The following is a 20,889-nucleotide window of genomic DNA, read 5'->3' as shown; positions in this document are numbered from 1 at the left end:
AGATACCAATCACTAAGGTCATCTGTGAGCCACTATAACATGTCCCCTGCAGAAATAGAAACGGAAATATAAAATTGAAAATCTGCTGGGAGATCTCTTTATGCAGAAAATGTACTCCCAGCTGGGTTCCTATATTCAGTCAGATACATAGAGATCCCTGAACACAGCCTTTTCATCTGCCCTGGTGGTTTCTAAATGCTTTTGATTGAACATCGTCAGCAGTGGGAAAAGTATTACATGAGCAAATCTAAATATATATGCATTTAAGAATTAGAAATGTGTTCCACTTTAGTATAGTCTGGTGTGGACATGGAGACACATAAAAAAATTAAAAATTACAACATAAGGAATGAGATTTAAAAATACATAGAACAGAACTGTCCTATTTTCTACTCATGGCAAAAGTCTACCTGCACAGACTTTCTTGCTCCTTCTCTGTGGAGGAATACTAGTTCAGAGCCCTGATCTACATCTCTTCATCACTTGCTAATCTTGAGAGGCTCCTAAGGATGACTGCTTTGTTCAGAAATACGGATATATTGCAACCTGTCTCCTAAACATTTACAGATCACTTTCCAAAATTTAATTCTTTCCCTTTAACAACAAACACCTCAACTTGAAAAAATATGTTCTTTAAGATGTCTTCAGAGAAATTGAATATAGCAATGGAACTGAACCCTAATCCTATTTGGAGCAGGTTTTGCAGGCTTTGAGGGCACCAGGTGGTAAGTACACAAAATGAAAGGTAGGATTCTGTTTTAAGATTTATAATCCAATAGAAAGATGAGAAGGTTCAGGTGTGATTAATGCTTCTTGTTATTCCCGAGGGAGTGCAGGGTGGGGGTGAGGGGAATCTCAAAATTAAGTGAGAACAATGTCTACGAAACCTCTAATTGCAAGAAGGAAGGTTCTTAAAAGTAAATAACCTGATATTTCCCAGCTGGAGAACTTGCCTCAATTCAATGGATAATTTCTTTTTCTATTTAGGTCCCCCAGAATCAAAGGCTAATTTTGTGTCCTCTGCTGAACTATATGAGGCAATTCCTTTTCAAAAACCTTACAATATCTGGGTTTTTGTTTTGTTTGGTATCAGGGATTAAACTCAAGGGCATTTAACCACTGAGCCACATCACCAACCTTTTTAGTCTTTGTTTGCTGTGTTTTTTATTTTAGAGACAGTGTTTTAATGAGTAGCTGAGTTGCTAGGACTTTGCTAAGTTGCTGAGACTGGCATTGAACTTGAGGTCCTCTTACCAGAGTCACTGGGATTATAGGTGTGTGCCACCATACCCAGCCAATTTCTGTTTCTCCAAAGATTCTTATACAGGGCACAATATTCTCCCAGCCTTTGCCACAGGAGCCCCCTTGTCTCTTTCCAAAATTGGTCCCTGGGCACACAAATCTGGCTTGTGATTTCTGGAGTACCTGGAACTGAGTTCTATAGTTTCACAAAGAGCAAAAGAGCCGTCCCCGCAAAAAAAAAAAATAGATAAAGAGATGAGTTAACAAACCTGGTGTTCATCAGCCTCCTCTTTAATTTATCTTACCCAGGATTTGTCATTTTAGTCATCAAATTACTATGCAATAATTAGCAATATATATTTCTACCATTTTTAAGTTATTCCCTTTGTAAAATAAAAATTAAATGAAAGCAATTTACTTAATGAGGGTTATAATATCATAAAATCCTGGTAACAATAGTGTTGTTTCTAGATTATACTTAACTGCAACCAACTATCATTTTGCCACCCTGTTCTATGACACTGTGCTATGATGTGGAATTCAGGGTCCCACCAATACACACAAGATTATTTTCACTGAACTCCTCTCCTCCAGCAGTTGAGAGTGACCACTAATAGACCCACATGATCCAGCCAATTCCAGAATGTTGATCTCTTAAGGTGAGCTAAAAACAAATTTTCTTCATCTTCTACAAAACCATCAAGTAAAAATATTTGGTTTTCCCCTCCAAGTCAGTTTATATAGTGGTCACAAATACAATATTATTTTAAGATTCCACCCACACTTTCTTATTTATAATTTTTAGGGTTTTCTTTCTTTTTTTTTTTTTTTTTTAGAGAGTCGCAGACCAAACATACTGGGTTGACACAGTCTGTCAGTAGTTTCAAATAACATACACCATATGAGTCTGTTAACCTAAAAATAAGAAACTTCCACATAATACCTATATATTCCACAATTGCCATAAGACCTTATAAATTCTATTTATAAAATCATAAGACATCCCGAGATTAATGAACCTCAAGTATACTTTCCATTATCAACTGTGTCTTACTTTCTCCAACATTAACATTACTATTTATTTCTTGGGCCAGTTATACATTTTCAAGGAGATAAAGGAAGAATGGGTATTTTAGGACATAAGCTTGTCTTCTTATATGCAGTTAAAATGTCTGAAATTCCTTCTTACTAATTATAAAACTAAAAGTTCTTCAGCAGAATTCTCCTTTCCAGCCCATCCATCATATACAGAGACATAGTATTTCTGACCAAAAGCAAAGCTTTGGTTATGAAAGCATCCCCAGTCTTCAAAGACATTACACATTCCCCACAAAGGAGGGGTTTGCCAGGTTAAATACTAGTTAACAAATCAAGAGAAACAGAGAACTATCAGCCCTCCCTAAGATTTTATAGAACTGCAGAACATATTTTCTCTCCTGAAAACATTTATATAAGAAATTCAGGTCAAGAAAGGAGGGCAAATAGCCAGAAAGAAAAAAACTCTCTTAAAATTTAAATTCTGCTGTTGAGCTGACTCTAGAATGTTTAATAACATAGTCCTACTATGTTTACCATGTTTCTCTAATACTTCAAAAAGGATTTTTTTAAAAGAATGGTTTATATTTGGGGGAGCTGGTCAAAATGATCCATGAGGAACCATTTTCACAGTTATTTTCATAACCAATATTATGATTTACTTAAGGTTGGAGCTGTAACAATACTATTGGTTAATGTAATTAGGAAAATGAGAGTTGAAAACAAGAAAGTAAAATCTAAAAAAGCAATGATAAAGAAAATAATGATTTAAATACATATAAAAGGATAAATCAAAGAATGTAAATAGAAAAATATAGACACTATATGATCTTCTTAAGGTAAAACCAAAAATACCATCCTAAGAACTGACAATTAAATGAGTAAATTCTACATAGAAAAGGAAGTTCTAAGTAGCCAAAAATGTCATCTAAAGTTTGCATCTGATTTTAAAACTAAGGCAAGAGAGGGTATAAGTAGAAAGGGCAAAAGATAAGTTGAACTTGAATTCCTATACTGCTAGGGGAAAAAAATTAAGAGGCAGATGCGTGGTTTCTGGAATTAAGGTAGAAATGTGAAATTCTGCACAACCAGCAATTTACATTTCTTTCACAGAATAAAAAAAAAAATGTGTTCAACCACATCCTTCTGTTTACCTCCAGTATAACAGAGTCACTTTTGTCTTTGCCATTATTATGAATTGAACTGTGTCCTCAAAAAGATGTGTTGAAGTCTCAACTCCCAGGACCCCAGAAGGTGTCCTAACATGGAAATAATGACATCTGTAGATGTCATTAGTTAAGTTGATAGAGTGGAGTACAGTGTGCCCTTAACTCAATGTGATGGATGTCCTTGTAAGAAGAGGGGAGTTTGGACACAGAGACAGAGACAAAGGAAAAGGCCAGACAAAGGAAAAGGCAGAGATGGCAGGAATGCAGTTCTAAGACAAGGATCCCAAGGACTGACAGCCTTCACCAGACACTAGGCGGAGGCAGTGATGAATTCTGCCTAGTGCCTCAGGGATCATGGCCCTGCTGACACCTCCATTTCCAGTTTTCATGAGAAGAACTTTCTCTTATTAAAAGCCACTTTGCTTGTGGTACTTTGGTATGGCAGCCCCAAGGAACTCATGCAGTCATTGTGTTTCATTACAAATCCAGGTGAAAAATCTAACTAGAGGACGTGGGTTAGGAGAGCAATGGCAGTGCCAGGATAACCTACCTGCCACATAGTCACCAAATCCAATGGTTGTTAGGGTGATAACCACAAAATAAATTGCATCCAGGGCACTCCAGCCTTCTATGTGCTTGAATATGATCGCAGGCAGAGCCACAAAGAGGACACAGCCAAACAGTATAAATATGATGGTGGAGATGATGCGAATCTTGGTTTGACTAACATTCCACTTCTAGAGAGAGAGAGAGAAAGATATTGATGGATTTATTATTGATATGCCTACAAAGCTAACCTATACACAGTGAATCAGCAATTGATCATGTTATTTTGTCCCTTTCTATTCTTAGTTTTCAATTGTCTTTGCTTATGAAAATTGGGTAAAACATAACCAACTCAAAACAACAAATGCTAAAAATTATGCTACTTTAATTTACCCTTATGTAGTTTTACTACAGGTTAAATACTTTCAAAAGTATGTTACATTAGCTCTGAGAATATTCCATTTTTTTAATCTGAACTACTTTTGAAATATATCTATTCTATAGGCATACAACTAATTATGGGCCAAACACAATCTAGAAATATACAATAAGAGGAAATTGAAACAAGAATTGCATATTTATAATAGTGTATTGGTAAACATTAATCATGAAACTAATTCAGGTGTACCGTCCTCAGTTCTATGGTTTTAATCTGTACAACAAAGCTATGGGACCTGTAGGCAAGCACATGACTTTAACAACCTTGAAACACAGCTGTCCTCAGAACACCTGTTTTTCTGCCTCCTCTCCAATAAGAAAGTGTAATGCACACTATAATGTATTAAATGAAGGTTGTGCATATATCATCTAGGTATATGTCCTGTGTACAGTAAAAATTATAGATCATCTCCTGTACCATGGGAAAATCACTGAATGTTAGCGTGCTAGAATGTTTTAGAGATAAAGATCTATGAGATCAGATAATAGAAAGGGATCACAGGAGTCTCTCTAGCCACCATGTTCCTCTCATATGTGAGGGTTAAATAAATTCAGGTTTAGAAAGTTTTTCAAATGTGGTTGGTACCAAATGCTGAATCACGACAGCTGGAATAACATCATTATGAGAGCGTAGATTATTTCTTTAATGCATTGACGTAGATGCTACATGGAAAACTTTACTCAGCATGTGACAGGAAGTCAAAAACTTACTGGATGAATAAACAATTCAGCATTACCAAGTTCATGCCACTTGATTAATATAAATACAGGATGTTTTAAATACCTATATAATACCTGTCTTATTCTACTCTAATAGTAAGAATATTTGAGCTAACTTTGATCTTAATTCTGAAACATAAATAAAGCTAAATTTGGACTAGTCATTTAAAGTAAAGACTAATAATTAAAGGTTTTATTTCACCAATAGAGTTACATGTAATTATTTTGTTGAACTTTTGTGTAAAGGAAAAACATAACTGAATAATAATTAAAATGTATTTGTTACTACCAGTAGGTAATTTGCAATCCCATTCTTTATCATAGTCCTCTATAATTTGGTTCAAGAACATAAGCTTATAGGCTGGGGGTGTGGCTCAGTGGTAGAGTGCTTACCTTAGCATGTGCAAGGCTGGGGTTCAAGTCCCAGCACCACAAAAAAAAGAAAAAAAACTTATAATCATAGGTATATCATTTTTTTTCTTACAACATTGATAAAAGAATTTTGTCTTATTAAATTTTTTTCTACTGAATATCATGCAACCATGAGCATTTTCATGTGTACTACCTTTGGTTCTACTGAATTCCTTAGATAGATTTTTATTAATGGCATTACTGAATTAAGTGACATGATGACTTTTTTTGTGTAACTGCTTATTATTACACCCTTCCCAAAGGGGCTACATAAGTTTGGAGTACACAAAGTACTAAAGAGTACACAAAGATACTAAGGCAAATGTTTAAATAACAAATTATTATCAGTCATTTACTACCAACGTTAGGTTTAATTTATCCTGCTGCCAATCCTGAGAGTATTGTCCTATGGTAATTTTACTCATATTATTAAACTGAAAAGAAAATGGAAGTGTGAGGGGGAAAATACATCATTTAAAAGTTTATAGGTAGGAGACAGTATATCTGGAATTTGAACTTAGAATTGTTGGATTACTACTTTGTATTTCCCTGTGTGTAGTTTTGGGTTTTTCTCATATAATAATTGATTCACTCAAATAAGTGTTAATTTGATTAAAATATAGCGAGTTATATGCTAAGAGAGATGCATATAATCTAGTATGAAAACTCTAATAATTAAGTTTTTCTGTCTACCTGAGGTGGCAGAAAAGGTATAATATTTTAAAAAATGAAATAATAAATACATGTAGCTTAAAATCTATGGTACTCACAATAAATGTATCTTCCACTTTGGCAATTCCTTTTCCAAATATGGTCCCTAGCTGATCTCCAACTCCAGCCAACAGAAACCCAAAGAGGGGAATTCCCAGTAAGGCATAGATGATACAGAATATTTTTCCGCCTTCTGTGCGTGGTGAGATGTTTCCAAATCCTTAAAACAGGAAAATATTCAGTTGTTTATAAATGAGTCATTTAAAACATATGACTTCAAGACTGATGATACAGAAATACCCAAATCGTATAATATACCATTTATTAATTTCAAAGTTAATCTTTTTGCATGATATAAATGTTAACATAATTAATATGCAATACTCTGTTCTAAGCAAACACTTCAATAAAATCCAGCGTAGAGCTAATGTTGCAATTGAACTTTGATAAGATGATGAAAACTGAGGTGCTAACACATGCAATGAAGTCCTCATTTTCACCCAGTTTGCCTCCCTCTCACAAGCACTGACAGTCCCGCTGACTCTAAGGTTTTCATTGTCATTGAGAACATACTGAGAAGAGCACATTGCCCTCATTTACAAGCATTCAAATATGCTTAAATTATTTAGATTAAAGCTGAGTAGCACTTTTTAAATCTTTTATTCAAGTGCACGCCACAAAGCCATAACTAAAAACTTTCTAAACTTTTTTGAAGTTCTGAAGATTTGAAGAATTCCCAGTTTTGTGTAAGAATATCAGCTTGTTGTGATTCAAGCAATTCAACTTCACTTTTCTATAATCACAGAAACACTGTCCACACACATACCTGGGGCAGAGAACACCCACTTTTAGTGCTTAGCATGCTTCTCTTGATAGATAATCCTCTTACTGCCCTTCCTATTAAATTAATCTGGGAATTTATTAGTTTTCTTCTACTCAAAAAAGGGGTAAAAATTTTAGATTGGCTTTTTGTTGTTACTTTCTAGTTTTTTGAATATTGTAGTCAGAGATGATGGAATGTATGATTTTTATTTTTTGGAATCTATTGAGATTTATCTTTGTGGTTTTATTATGGTAAATGTTCATATTTGTTTCATTTTTATTTGAAAACAGTATGGATTTTTATTTGTCGAATAAGAATGTATGTATATATGTGGGGCTCGGGTGGGCTAATATTTGGTCATTTTAACCCATACATTTTTCTCCCCATATCATTTCCATATTTCCCTTCTTCCCCTTCAGTTTAGTGCTTATTGCTAATGAATTCGTCTGTGGAGGGATTTTATTTTTAAGTATCCCTATTTATGAAGAGATTTGAGGCTGAGGAAATAGCTCAGCTGGTAGAGTGCTTGCCTCACAAGCACAAGGTCCTGGGTTCAATCCCCAGCACCATAAGAAAAAGAAATTTGACTTTTTTTTTTCCAGGAGCCTGTCATGAAAACACTAATTACTTCCATTTTTTTTGTTTTGTTTTGTTTTGTTATTAACTCAATTCTTTGAGTGAAGTCCTAAACGTTTATGTAGGTGACTTTGTTAAGCTGTTGAGAAATAACTACTAGTCATATTTTTACATTTGAAAGCACAATACAACTCTAGATTGGTTCACGTTTGTAGCTGAAATTTATTTTCCAGCCCAGTGAGCACTTTGGTTCATTTGGTGGCATACAGAAGGTTCTGGTTCAGGCAGCTGAAGTGATGTCTTGGTCAGGCAGAGGAGACTGATTATCTCCTGTTCAGTGTGTACTTCCCTGACTTCCAAAAGCAGCACCTCCCAATTCTTGATGGCAGCTGCCCATTGACAGCTGCTCTATTGTGTCTCAGGACCAATGGTCCACTCTGGGGATGTCTGTACATAACTGTCCTAGAAAAGCTTGTATTCACAGCTTTATCCTGGATGTGGACAGGAAACAGCTTCTCTAACAGTTAAGATTAGCAGTTCCATAGAATTTTAACTACTTTACAGGTTGACTGCCCACAAACCCATTTCTTTTTTTCTTTTTCCCAGTGGGAGGTGGTGGTTGTTCTCCATTAAGTTACAAAATACATCCTGTCCACTTGTGGGAGACATTATGTATAGAAGACATTGGTAAAATCATATGTATAACAGAAGGCAACTTTTTACATATAATGGTTGAATGGATTGAGGGTATTTTGCTGAAGAAAAGAAGATTAGGAATAGGAGGAAGCCGACTAACTGATTTCAACTATTTAAATGATGAAAACATGGAAAATGAATCAGAGATACTCAGATGCTTTGGAGCAAAGAACAGAAGTAATGTGTAGAAGCTGCACAAAGTGAATTCATATTAAGTAACTGCAGCCAAAACATAGTAAATGGCTATAAGAGGTAGGCAGAACCCAGAAAATCATTTCCTGTGCCTAAACTTTTAGACTGATGTTTGTTTTCTAGGTTTCCTTATAATTCAGTAGGCAAATGTACATAAATAAGGGTGATTTCTAATATTGGCTTTCACCATGTGTATAATTGCTTACCCATGTGTTCAAAACATTAACTGATCATCTGCTACTTTCTAGGCAGTATGTTAAACCTTAGGGATGGAACCATGAGGCAGGCAGATTTAATCTCTTAGAGTTTATTATCCAGTGAGGAACAAAGGCCAGGGACCGATACATGTATGTGTGATAGGCGCGTACTACAGAAATTACAGGATGCTCATGGTGAACATGGATTGAGGAGAATGAGAAGCTGCACATAGGATTGAACCATGGCAACCATCTGAAACTTGAGTAGAAGTCACCTAGAAGGCAGAAAGAAGCAGGGTTCATGACAAGGCTGAAGAACCACAGATGTAAAAATCTTAAGAGGAAAAAAAAAAAAGAGTATCTAGCGTCTTTGGGAAACTAAAAGCATTTCAGTTTCATGGAAAGCAGTGGGAGAGTGGCAGCAGATATAGAAAGTAAGGCAACCCGAGGCTGTGTGATAAGCCTGAAATTTGTACCATGAGGACTGGGCCCTCAGGTATACTAAAAAATAACCAGATTTGAGGAGAACAAAGGCAAGATCAAGGAAGATAAGTGCTGTGGTTAGGAGAAATAGTCCCCCCAAATCTAAGTGTTATAGACTTGGTGCCCAGAGTATTACTACTAGGAGGTGATGGGACCTTTCAGATGTGGGACCTGGTGTGAGATAACAAGGGCATATGGAGGGCTTCCTTGAAGGAGACTGTGAGACTCTACCCCTTCCACTCTCTCTTTGGCTCCCTGGCTCATGATGTAAGCAATTTTGCTCTACCACACACTCCTCACCAGGCCCTTGTGACTTCCCACCCTCTGAGCAATGGGTCTACCCCATCTTGAACCAGAATCTCCAAAACTAGGAGCCAAAATAAAATCTTTTCTCCTTATTAGTTAATTATGTCAGGTATTTCATAATGGTAACATTACACACTGACTAATACAGCAAGGAACATAACGATTTGGAATAGGTTGATTTTGATATGCCAAGTGGAATAACCAAAGAAATCCAGTGCATATTATAGATATATGAGTCTGAAACCCAACAGAGAGCTGAGCTGGAGACATAGATTATGGGGTAGGTGAGACACACAGAAAAAATATGTAGACTGAGGAGACAGTATAGAGTGGAACTCGAAGGAAACCACCAACATTTAAAATGCAGAGAATGCAGGGAGAACCTCTAAAGAGACTGGTTAGAAAATGAAGTGTGTTTTCAGGAAAGTTATAGAAAGAGCAAATGTGAAAATAAGGGATGATAAATGCTTTCAAATATTTCTTAAAAGTCAAAGAGATAACTATTAGAGAACATCCAAGGATCAGCAACAAATTGCTTATCAACAAAATGGTCATTTCAATGGACCAGTGGGAGGAGGAACATACAATTAATCTCCTTTTTAAAAAATGTTTTTTGTAGTTGTCAATAGACCTTTATTTTATTTATTCATACGTGGTACTGAGAATCAAACCCAGTGCCTCACATATGCCAGGCAAATGTGCTACCGGTGAGCCCCAGCCCCAGCCCCAGTCCCAATAAATCTCTTTCTGTTTTTCCTTTTCTTTTTTCCTCTTTCTCTCTTTTTCTCCCCCTCTTTCTCTTTCTACTCCCTCCCTTTCTTTCCTTCTTCCTTTCAATTTTGAAATAATTAAACTCACAGAAAAATTGCAGGGATTATCCACAGAATTCTGTTATATGTTAACATTCCCCAACTTTTCCTTATCCCTCTCTCTGCATAAGTACATTCTTTTTTTTTTTTTCCTGAACCATTTCAGAGTAAATTGTGGAGATCAGGCTGTTTCATTCCAACTTTCTTTCCTGTGTATTTCCTTTTTCTTAAACCATTCTCTTAAATATCTACAGCACAATTAGCAAAACCAGTAGAGTGAACATGGATTCAAGATTATCATCTAATTTACAATCCACATTCAAATTCTGAAGTTCTATTAATGTCTTTAGTAACACATTTTCCCTGTTCCATGATCCAATTCAAGATCTTACACTGTGTTGACTAGTATATCTCCTTACTCTCCTTTAATCTCCTGGAATAGTTCCTAAATCTTCTTTCATTTTTTAAAGCCTTTCATGTTTTTCAAAGAATAGAGACTGTTATTTTACAAAATGTTCCTCAGTTTGAATCTACCCATTTCTTCCTCAAAAGTAGATTCAAGTCATACACTTTTGGCAGGAATACATCTTTCTCAGTACATTGCATCTGGAAACACATAACAATGGTTCCTCCTATTGATGGTGACATTAACTTTGAGTACTTGGCTAAGGTATGTCTACTAGGTCTCTCCACTGAGAAATTACTATTCTTTCCTTTTGCAATTAATAAGTCATTTACAGGGAGATTTTTGGGAGAACATGCAAATATTCTGTTCCTTAAATTTTTTCTCACTATAGTATGAAGAATAAACAGAATGCAAATAGTGCTAAGAAGAAAATACTGCGATGAGAAATAAATAGCGTAGTGAGATAATTCTCATTTAAAACATCCCCAAGTACATTATGTTTAGAACAGAGATACTCTTTTAAAAAATATATTAATGTAATTTTTTACTTTATGCTGAACAAAAAAGCCCAGAAGCATCTCCTACCTATTTGAGGAAATCCTAATGAGAAAGAAGAAATCAGAGAGAGAACAAGTAAAGTTCTTGTCCAGCCAGTAACAACTCAGTGGGATGCAGATAACCTGGATATTCTTTTTTTTATCTACTTTGTTCTGAAGATGAGGATGAAGCCTGGAGTCAAGATAAAGTGCCTGCCATGGCTGGCATCCCAGCCCTAGGAAAATCTGGCAGGACCGTGGACTCTGACATAACAAATCTATGCATTTCATCTGTCTGTCTCCTGTCTGCTCTTGCTTACTAATGCCATGGAACACTCTATAACAGAGAAATGTGAGCAAAGAACCTATCCCAGGCAAGTGTGAGGAAGAATCAGAAAGCATGTATCAAGATAATTTAATGAAGAATAAGGTCATTTTGATGACAAAAAGAAAAGCCATGGAATCTTTAACTTTATTTATTTGGGACAGTGAACTATTTCTGTACACTGGGCCAGTGTGGAACTCGACAAGTTCAAATCCATCCCCTGTTCTAGCATCAGTAAGCAAAGTACAAGAAGATAAAGGCCTTGCCAAGTCAGCAATGTGTACTGTTTGGAGATGGGACCTCTGAGCGTCCTGAAAAGATCCAACCCTCTCCTTCATTACCTTCTCCAGATGAATAACGCTGGGAGGTGGGTAGGGCAAGCATTTGGGAATCTTATTCTATCCCATTCTCTTATTTTAAATAAGGAAACAAATGTCTTTACAGTCATAATCATAAGAAGTAACCAGTTTTCAGGAAGTTATCAGGGAAGAAAAATAAATGATACGGCTTTTACTATTTTATTTTTTTTTTATCCTAACTGGTGCATCACTACAAAAAGGCTTTACTCTTTAGTAATACATGCCAAGCTGTCGAGGGAACTCAATTTGATTTGCTGCCATGCAAGTTAAAAGGGCATAAGGAATGATAGCTCTAGGTTATCAGTAAACGAAGATTGAGATTTAGCCTAGAGGCGACCACAGAACATCTTCAGAAAAGCCAACAGAGGATTTCCTCAGGAAATCCAAAGAGAATTCTAGGTCCCTCATCCAAAGAGAATTCTAGGTGTAAGAAAAGCCAGTTTACCCTTCTCGGATCACTAAATGGAGACAAGTCTCCTGTGGTGTATCTGCACTTCATTTCCATTGTGATTATGACCAAGTTAACAGAAGGGAAACCTAAGGGAAGAGAAAGGAGGAATCCTGACAGAATCCTTCTCTGAATGTTCCCCGTTTCATTTTCCAAATATTTCTCTACCTGTCATTATGCTGAGTTCCAAGGCTGAATCTGTACCTCCGAGGAGGCATGCCTCACAGAGCTCATACAACTTCTCAGTGTACACACACATAAAAACAGTGACCTGGTAGTTTTCTGACATAAAGGGCATGTCTAGACCTTCTGAGGGACAAAATGCAGGGGTAGTCTGGAGGATGCCTCCTATTTTCTTCCCTCCACAGATTTACCCCAGCTCTAACCAATCAGTATGGACCCGGGGGGAAGGACTAGTCACCATGAGTAGTTGTAGGAGCTCCAGATGAAAGATAACCTTTGACAAAAAGCGGGACAGTAAACTAAGCTTCTAAATTCCTAATATTTGTGATTATCTGGATTCCTGACCCTTTTCCTGGTCACTCAGCAATACCTTCATGACCACAAGGTAAAAAAGTACTGTTGCAGCAAGAAGATAAAAATGAAAAAAAAAAAACTGTATTAAGTTTGGTTTTGTTCATCTCCTAAACTAAGATGCTTATACTCAAAATCTTTCCCTTGAAGAAAACAAGGTTTTTGGTTTATGGTCTAACATGTGCATAACAGGAAAATGGAGAGAATGACAGTCAATCCAGCTTCCAAAAGGTCTGAGGGAACAGAAAAGATGGTGGACTGATGCACACACCCTTGCAGGAGGTGGGCTTAGCTTGGCCAGCACCCAGAGAGAACAGGAACCTGGAAGGGATCCGAGGAGGCATCCATGGTATGCTGGAGTTCATTTGTGAAAGGAACTGTTACATTTTCAGGAATTTTCCAAGTTAGCTGACGTCATATTAACATATTGAAACCCGGTACAGTGGAAAGAGTCACATCACAGAAATTGGCAAGCACTATAACTCAGGTCTTTTTTTCCTCCCTTCCTCAGCTAATGTTTACCAATACATCATCAAACACAGTAGAGTCAAATTTCAGGAATTGTAGGTAGTTTGTGCCAGAGAACAACGGGAGCCAACCTAGTGCATAGAGGTCAACCTTTGACATTTGAATGACAGGGATATACAGAATTGCTGTCATCTATTCACATTAATCTCAGGTAAGGGCCTTCCATGTTCAGCTACTGTGTTCACTGTAATTAGATCATTGGCCAAAAGCCTGTATGTGCCTTTTTCTGAGTACTCCAAAATAGGCTATGTTTCTGATTAGAATTTATTAGTACCAAAAATAAATAAAGTCCTCTTCAAGCACTGTGTATAGCTGTGATTATATAATTATTTCCACAATCTGTCTTTTGTCTATCTTCTCCATTTGAATGAGTCTCACTAGTATAGAGACTAAATTATTACATAGATAATAGATGATAGATAGATAAAATATAACTCTAAAACCTTGCCTAAGTACGGGCTTAACTACTGCTTAATTGACAAACAATAACTATCTCTTGACTGACTGATTTACACATAAATACAAACTCCCAAAACTTTAGAAAGTAAAGAAAAAGAAAAATTATAGATCAATATAATGTTTCTCTTTGAGAACTGATTTAAAAACAAATCTTTCTTTAAATAATCAATACATTAACAATACATTAACTATCTTTGAAACGGAAATTACAGGGTTTTTAAAAATTTTATAACTTAATGATATATCCTAAAATTGGAAGAATGTTAATAATCTATACATATTTTAAAATTAGAGAGAGCTGAAGTTTATTTCCAAATTAAAAAGTTGTTATCCACAGTTTAAGTAGTTAAAACTATGTGTCAAATTAATGACTGAAAATAATAGAAAGATAGGAAAGGACTCCAGTATTAGTATCTGATAAATATATATCAAATGAATTTCAAAGGTGTTGATTACTCACTAAATAGTGATGGAGTAAGTAATAAGTTACTTAGAAATAAATTAGACTTTATTTCACATTATACTCTAAACATCAGGTAGATTAAATCATCAAATATTTTTAAAAATATGAACATGAAATACTATGAAGAAAAGACAGTAAAATAATTGTATCAATGTAACTACTAGGGTAGAACCATAAAGAAAGTGAGCAATAAATATGACAACACAAAAAAATATAATAATGATGTTCGTATAACCTCATTTAAAAAAGGGGTATAAATACTATGCAAAAGCCATTGAAGAAGGATCCCCATGCCTCTGTTACTGGTCTTACCAAGCCTCTTCTTGATAAAAGAGCTAAGTTTTCATTTTATTTTCAGTGCTAAAGGTGGCCAAGATCCACCATGTCTGCACTTTTGATTGAGATGTTCTCCCAATTAAGCCTTTTACTATAATTATTTAAACCTTGAATCAGTAATCAAAAATATACCTAGTTATTAGGAAATTTCAAGTACTCAACATGATAAATCAATAAGCCTGCAACATGTTATTAGTGATGTGTACTCAAAATATTTAATGAAAGCCTGTGAAATAGTCAAATTTACAAAGGAGTTTATCTCCATTGAAAGAGGTCAGGTTTAATTTATAATAAGCAACAGTTTTGGTTATCCAAAAGTCAAAATAGCATTTTGACTCTCTATGTATGACTTGCTGAACTTAATTGTGTTGAACTGTTTATACTTGTTGGCTGAAGTTTGCATAATTTATTAGTTTAATAGTTCTACCTGACATTAGGCAGTTCATGAAAATCCTGAATTTCTTAGCCATTTTGCAAAGTGTTGGAAGTAGTTAATATTTATTAACAACACGGTAATGATAAAAGCAACAATATACTGAGATTGTATTCACATAGAGCTTTCTAGAGTTAAACACATTTTTTTAAGTCACCTATGTAATTCTAACCAAAATGTTAGAAGAGAGAACTAAATTATTCTAATCATATGATGAGAAGCTTTAGATAAGAAAAAATGTATACTATTGTTTAAATCTGATAAATTCTATGTCCAAAGTACCAAATTCTCCATAGAAAAGTAGAAATCAAATACCACCAACACAACCAGTATAATTTAATTCTGCTCAATGAAAAAGTTTTCAATGAATACCATCACTGTGTTCAATTCTGAGGTCACAAAGATGAAGAAAGCACTATTCCAAAAATTTCCAAATTATCAATAAAATCTACTAAATGTGTCACCCACACTTAAAGATATATAGGTATAAAATTTTGCCACATTAATGAAGGCAAACAAATGGGCAAAGACTTGCTACATCAACAACCAAGGATGATGGTGTGTGTGTAAGAAACATTCCTATGAAAACACTCCACTTTAAAAAGCTAGGACAGCAAAACTTGGGGCACCTATTTACTGTGATCTCTGAAATGCAAAAGCAAGTTAATTTGGAAGTAGAGAATAAAATGTTTTTCTGCTGTCAATCATGGCACACGATTTTTGCATTGTCTAGTAATGTCACATGTCTCATCTCTGCCACCTCTATCACCACTGACTGTTAAGTTAGGCCTAGTCACACGCTGCATCTGCTCAGCAACCACAATTATTCTCAATGTGCGGCATGTACGCCCTGACAGAGCAGATTCACATAGCCTTGAAATAACTCCACACCAGGACAACATAAATACACTGGATCAGGAAATTCTGCAGGGACCCCAGGACTGGGGAGGAGTAAAAAGGAGCATGAAAAAGAGCAGAACAAAAGCCTTCCTTCTCAGCATCAGCCTATAAACACAAAGTCCACAAAGAAATCAGATAAGAAAGAAAGTTGCATACAACCAACAGTTAAATAAATGGAGCAGTCTGAACTAACAGAATAAGAGTAATAAGGTGGAGATGTTTAATAAGTTAATTAAACATTGTTCAGCTAAAATGACTGAATCCTTGCCTCTCACAGCCCAATTTCTACACTCTCATGTTGTGGTGTAAACTGATAAATACAATCAATAAGAGTGTAAGTTATAGGCTATAGATTAGTAAAAAAAAAATATAGATTATAGATTTAAGATTTTGAGAAGTGAGATAAGACAATTATAAAGCAAGAACTGTCACAGACAAGCCTAAGACTCCATTTTGATGCCTTCTATAAAAAAAAAAAAACTGTTACAAGAACTGTTTCTGAGAAACTGAGATGAAAGCTGTTTTCTTATACTATATTGTTTTCTGTACTTTGTACCCCACAAAATGTACTCAACCCAGGATACGGTGGTCTTGGTAGATTCTCACCCCCACTAACCACCTGTTCAAACGCAGGACACAGGCCAGGAAATGGCCATTCTCTCACAGAGCTTCAGTCTCTACAGGTGGGTGACAGACTCTGGCCAGGTAAATAAAGCTCTCTTTGATTTGAATTCGGACTTAGAGTGTTTTCTAAAGCAGCTTCTCATAATACCCAAAAGAGCCAATTTATAGGTTGTAATTCAAAACAAAAGATTCCAATAAAAAGAGCCAGAAAAATCTCTAAGAATAAATATAATAATATATAAGTACTTTATGGATAAAATTACAAAAAAAAAAACTTTTAAATGACATGAAAGAAGATCTGCAGATATTAAACGATACGTAGTTATAAAAGTTTGCCACATTCATGTATAAATATAATTGCAATGAATATCTTGAAAGGATTTTCAGAGGACATTGATGAACTTATATAAAAAAATCCTACTAACAAGTAAAACACCAACAATAGGTTAAAAAATATTAGGAAAAAAAAAAGAATGAAGTTGAAGGACATGTCCTACATGATATCAAGACCTACTTTAGCTATTAAAATACATTATGATTTATAGAATGTGGAATTAAACAGGATCTTGGACAGGGAGACGAAGAGCAATCAAGTATAACAGAGCTCAGAAATGGATCCAAACACGTTTGGAAACATCAGCAGCTGCCAAAAGTGGGAAGAAGATCAACTAGTCAATGAATGGGTGGCACAGGTGACTGCAATGAGATTGAGAAGAGCCTTCAACTCTCTGCATTCAGTTTTACTTAACAATAAAAACAACATGAAGCAAAGTTAAGATGGGATAAAGGTGGATGTGCAGCATTATTCTCTTAACACTCCTACATATTTGAAATATTGCATGATAATAAAAAGAAAAAATACTAGGTATATTTATAGATTAAGGCAGCAATGGAAAATACTAAAAAAAAAAAGGCCAAATGTTCTCTCTGATATGTTGATGAGAACACTACATTAAGCAGGGAGAGAGAAGAATAGAACTTCACTGGATTAGACAAAGGGGAAGGGAGGGGAATGAAAATAAGAAAGATATATAATGAATCAGACATAACTTTCCTATGTTCATATATGAACGTGAGACCAGTGTAACTCCACATCATGTACAACCTCAAAAAGTTCTACTCCATACCCATTTCTTATAATTGTTTTAAAGCTAGAAATAGAAAACTATTGTCTTGTCATGACAAAGAATATCTATCCCAAAACACTTAATATCATGCTTAATATTCATGTACAGCAGGAAGAATGCCCTTAAAATCAGTAAAAAAAAATTATATCCATTTTTACAACAATTATTTATTATTATTCTGAGATTTCCACCAGGCGTAATGACAGTATAATTATTATAAAGAAGACAAGTATGTTAATTGTGGGTGGAATTAAATATCTAGTAAAAACAGAATAATATTGAAAAATGTTAAATAAAGAAAAGCTTGGTACAATAGCTGAATGCTTGATAAATATGCAGAAACCAAAAGCATTATAATGTTTTAGCATTATATCAGATATGCTAAATGAAATGGAAAATATTTATTTTTAATATTAAGGGAAACAAAAATAACATCTAGAAATAATCTTAAGAAATCTGCAAAAACTTTACAGAGCAGCTTGGTCTGGTGTGGAATGGGATGGAGCCAAACAGAAGAGAATAACGTCATTAATTTTTAAATGTATCATTAAAAAATGCAAGATGGATAAGCTGGAAATTGAACAATTATTCAATGAGCAATACCAAGGAAATCAGTTGCTATTTTGAAGGGAAAAAAAATCATTGCAAAAATAAGTATCAGGCAAAGGAGAGGCAGAAATAAAGTAATCAAACCAAACTCTTTCCCTTATAGATCCCATTTCCTGACTTATCTTAAATGCATACCCTCCCATTCCCATTGCTCTTCATCTGTTTCATGCCTAAAACTCATTCCTTACTTAGGTTAGATGTCAATTTCTTCCTGAAGCCATAGTTGTACCCTCACTACCCACTAGAAGAATAGATTTGCCCCCTCCTGCATATTTCCCTCTTCTGAGCCCTATATCACAAGATTGAGGTGATTAGATTTATAATTAAAAGTTCTAAGGTCAGGGACTGTGTCTTAGGCATCATCATCCCCTGGTACATTTCCACTGGATATCTAAATAAACACATGCTTCCCGAAGCTCCCTTTATAGTCTGTGCCTTCCTGCAGCCCTCTCTCCATTCTACTCTGGCAGCTTCTCTTCATAAGTATTGAATTTTTTTCAACGGTGCCTGATTAAGTTTTGGAACTTGGACCCAAAATGTTCTCAAAGAGCTGATCAGTGATGACTTTCATGGAAATGCTGGGTTTAGAAAAAACATGTCACATGAAGATATCCCTATACTGTTGTGACCATTCTAAATATGTGCTGCACATAACTTTTGTTTGCAATTCTTATTCATTAATGGAACTGTTGATTAGTACTTTTCCTTTAAAAACTGTAGACTCTTATTTCATCTTTCTTCCTGTAGTAATTCAGGGTTTTTTCCTTGGTGAATGGCTAGCAGGCTGACTACTATAACATTTCATCTTACCGTTCTCTTTTAATGACAAGTTCCTGTGGATTGCACTACAAACACCTTTTTTTTCTCTCCCTTTCCCTTCCACCTCATGTCTCTGTTTAATGTTAAATCTTTTCCTCCTGCTCTTCCCTCCTCTGTTCTTAGTTGCTCTCATTATATCAAAGAAGACATTTGGCATTTGTTTTTTAGGGATTGGCTAGCTTCACTTAGCATAATCTTCTCTAGTGCCATCCATTTCCCTGCAAATTCCATGACTTTGTCATTTTTTAGTGCTGCGTAATACTCCATGGTGTATAAATGCCACATATTTTTTATCCATTCATCTATTGAAGGGCATCTGGGTTGTTCCACAGTCTAGCTATTGTGAATTGTGCTGCTATGAACATCGATGTGGCAGTATCACTGTAGTACACTCTTTTAAGGTCTTCAGGGAATAGTCCGAGAAGGGCAATAGCTGGGTCAAATGGTGGTTCCATTCCCAGCTTTCCCAGGAATCTCCATACTGCTTTCCAAATTGGCTGCACCAATTGGCAGTCCCACCAGCAATGTACAATAGTACCCCTTTCCCCACATCCATGCCAGCACTTGTTGTTGTTTGACTTCAGAATGGCTGCCAATCTTACTGGAGTGAGATGATATCTTAGGGTGGTTTTGATTTGCATTTCTCTGACTGCTAGATGAGCATTTTTTCATGTACTTGTTGATTGATTGTATGTCCTCCTCTGAGAAGTGTCTGTTCAGGTCCTTGGCCCATTTGTTGATTGGGTTGTTTGTTAACTTATTGTATAATTTTTTGAGTTCTTTGTATACTCTGCATATTAGGGCTCTATCTGAAGTGTGAGGAGTAAAAATGTGTTCCCATGATGTAGGCTCCCTATTTACCTCTCTTATTGTTTCTTTTGCTGATAAAAAACTTTTTAGTTTAAGTAAGTCCCATTTGTTAATTATTGTTATTAACTCTTGTGCTATGGGTGTCCTATTAAGGAATTTGGAGCCCAACCCCACAATATGTAGATCGGAGCCAACTTTTTCTTCTATCAGACGCAGAGTCTGATTTGATATCAAGCTCCTTGATCCATTTTGAGTTAATGTTTGTGCATGGCGAGAGGAGGGGATTCAGTTTCATTTTGTTGCATATGGATTTCCAGTTTTCCCAGCACCATTTGTTGAAGATGCTATCCTTCCTCCATTGCACGCTTTTAGCCCCTTTATCAAATATAAGATAGTTGTAACTTTGTGGATTAGTTCTGTGTCCTCTATTCTGTACCATTGGTCCACCTGCCTGTTTTGGTACCAGTACCATGCTGTTTTTGTCACTATTGCTCTGTAATATAGTTTGAAATCTGATACTGCTATACCGCCTGATTCACACTTCCTGCTTAGAATTGCTTTTGCTATTCTGGGTCTTTTATTTTTCCATATGAATTTCATGATTGCTTTATCTATTTCTACAAGAAATGCCGTTGGGATTTTGATTGGCATTGCATTAAACCTATAGAGAACTTTTGGTAATATCGCCATTTTGTTGATGTTAGTTCTGCCTATCCATGAACAGGGTACATTTTTCCATCTTCTGAGATCTTCTTCTATCTCTCTCTTTAGGGTTCTGTAGTTTTCATTGTATAAATCTTTCACCTCTTTTGTTAGGTT

The 20,889-nt window shown here is 35.6% G+C and overlaps 1 protein-coding gene across 8 annotated transcripts in view; it reads right to left on the bottom strand.

The window, feature by feature from the left end:
* Positions 1-20,889, bottom strand: part of Kcnk2 (potassium two pore domain channel subfamily K member 2) — a 191,740-nt gene that overhangs the window by 44,567 nt on the left and 126,284 nt on the right. For all 8 annotated transcript variants that reach the window (XM_040277180.2, XM_078022807.1, XM_078022805.1 and 5 more), the window contains 2 exons: positions 6,332-6,492; positions 3,997-4,183 (listed from right to left, as the gene is read on the bottom strand). In XM_040277180.2, coding sequence (XP_040133114.1) covers positions 3,997-4,183; positions 6,332-6,492 — 348 coding nt within the window. The remainder of the gene's footprint in view (positions 1-3,996; positions 4,184-6,331; positions 6,493-20,889) is intronic.

The sequence above is a fragment of the Ictidomys tridecemlineatus genome, chromosome 10 (assembly GCF_052094955.1).
Source record: "Ictidomys tridecemlineatus isolate mIctTri1 chromosome 10, mIctTri1.hap1, whole genome shotgun sequence".
NCBI lineage: Eukaryota > Metazoa > Chordata > Mammalia > Rodentia > Sciuridae > Ictidomys > Ictidomys tridecemlineatus.
This window is presented reverse-complemented; position numbering and strand designations above follow the sequence as displayed.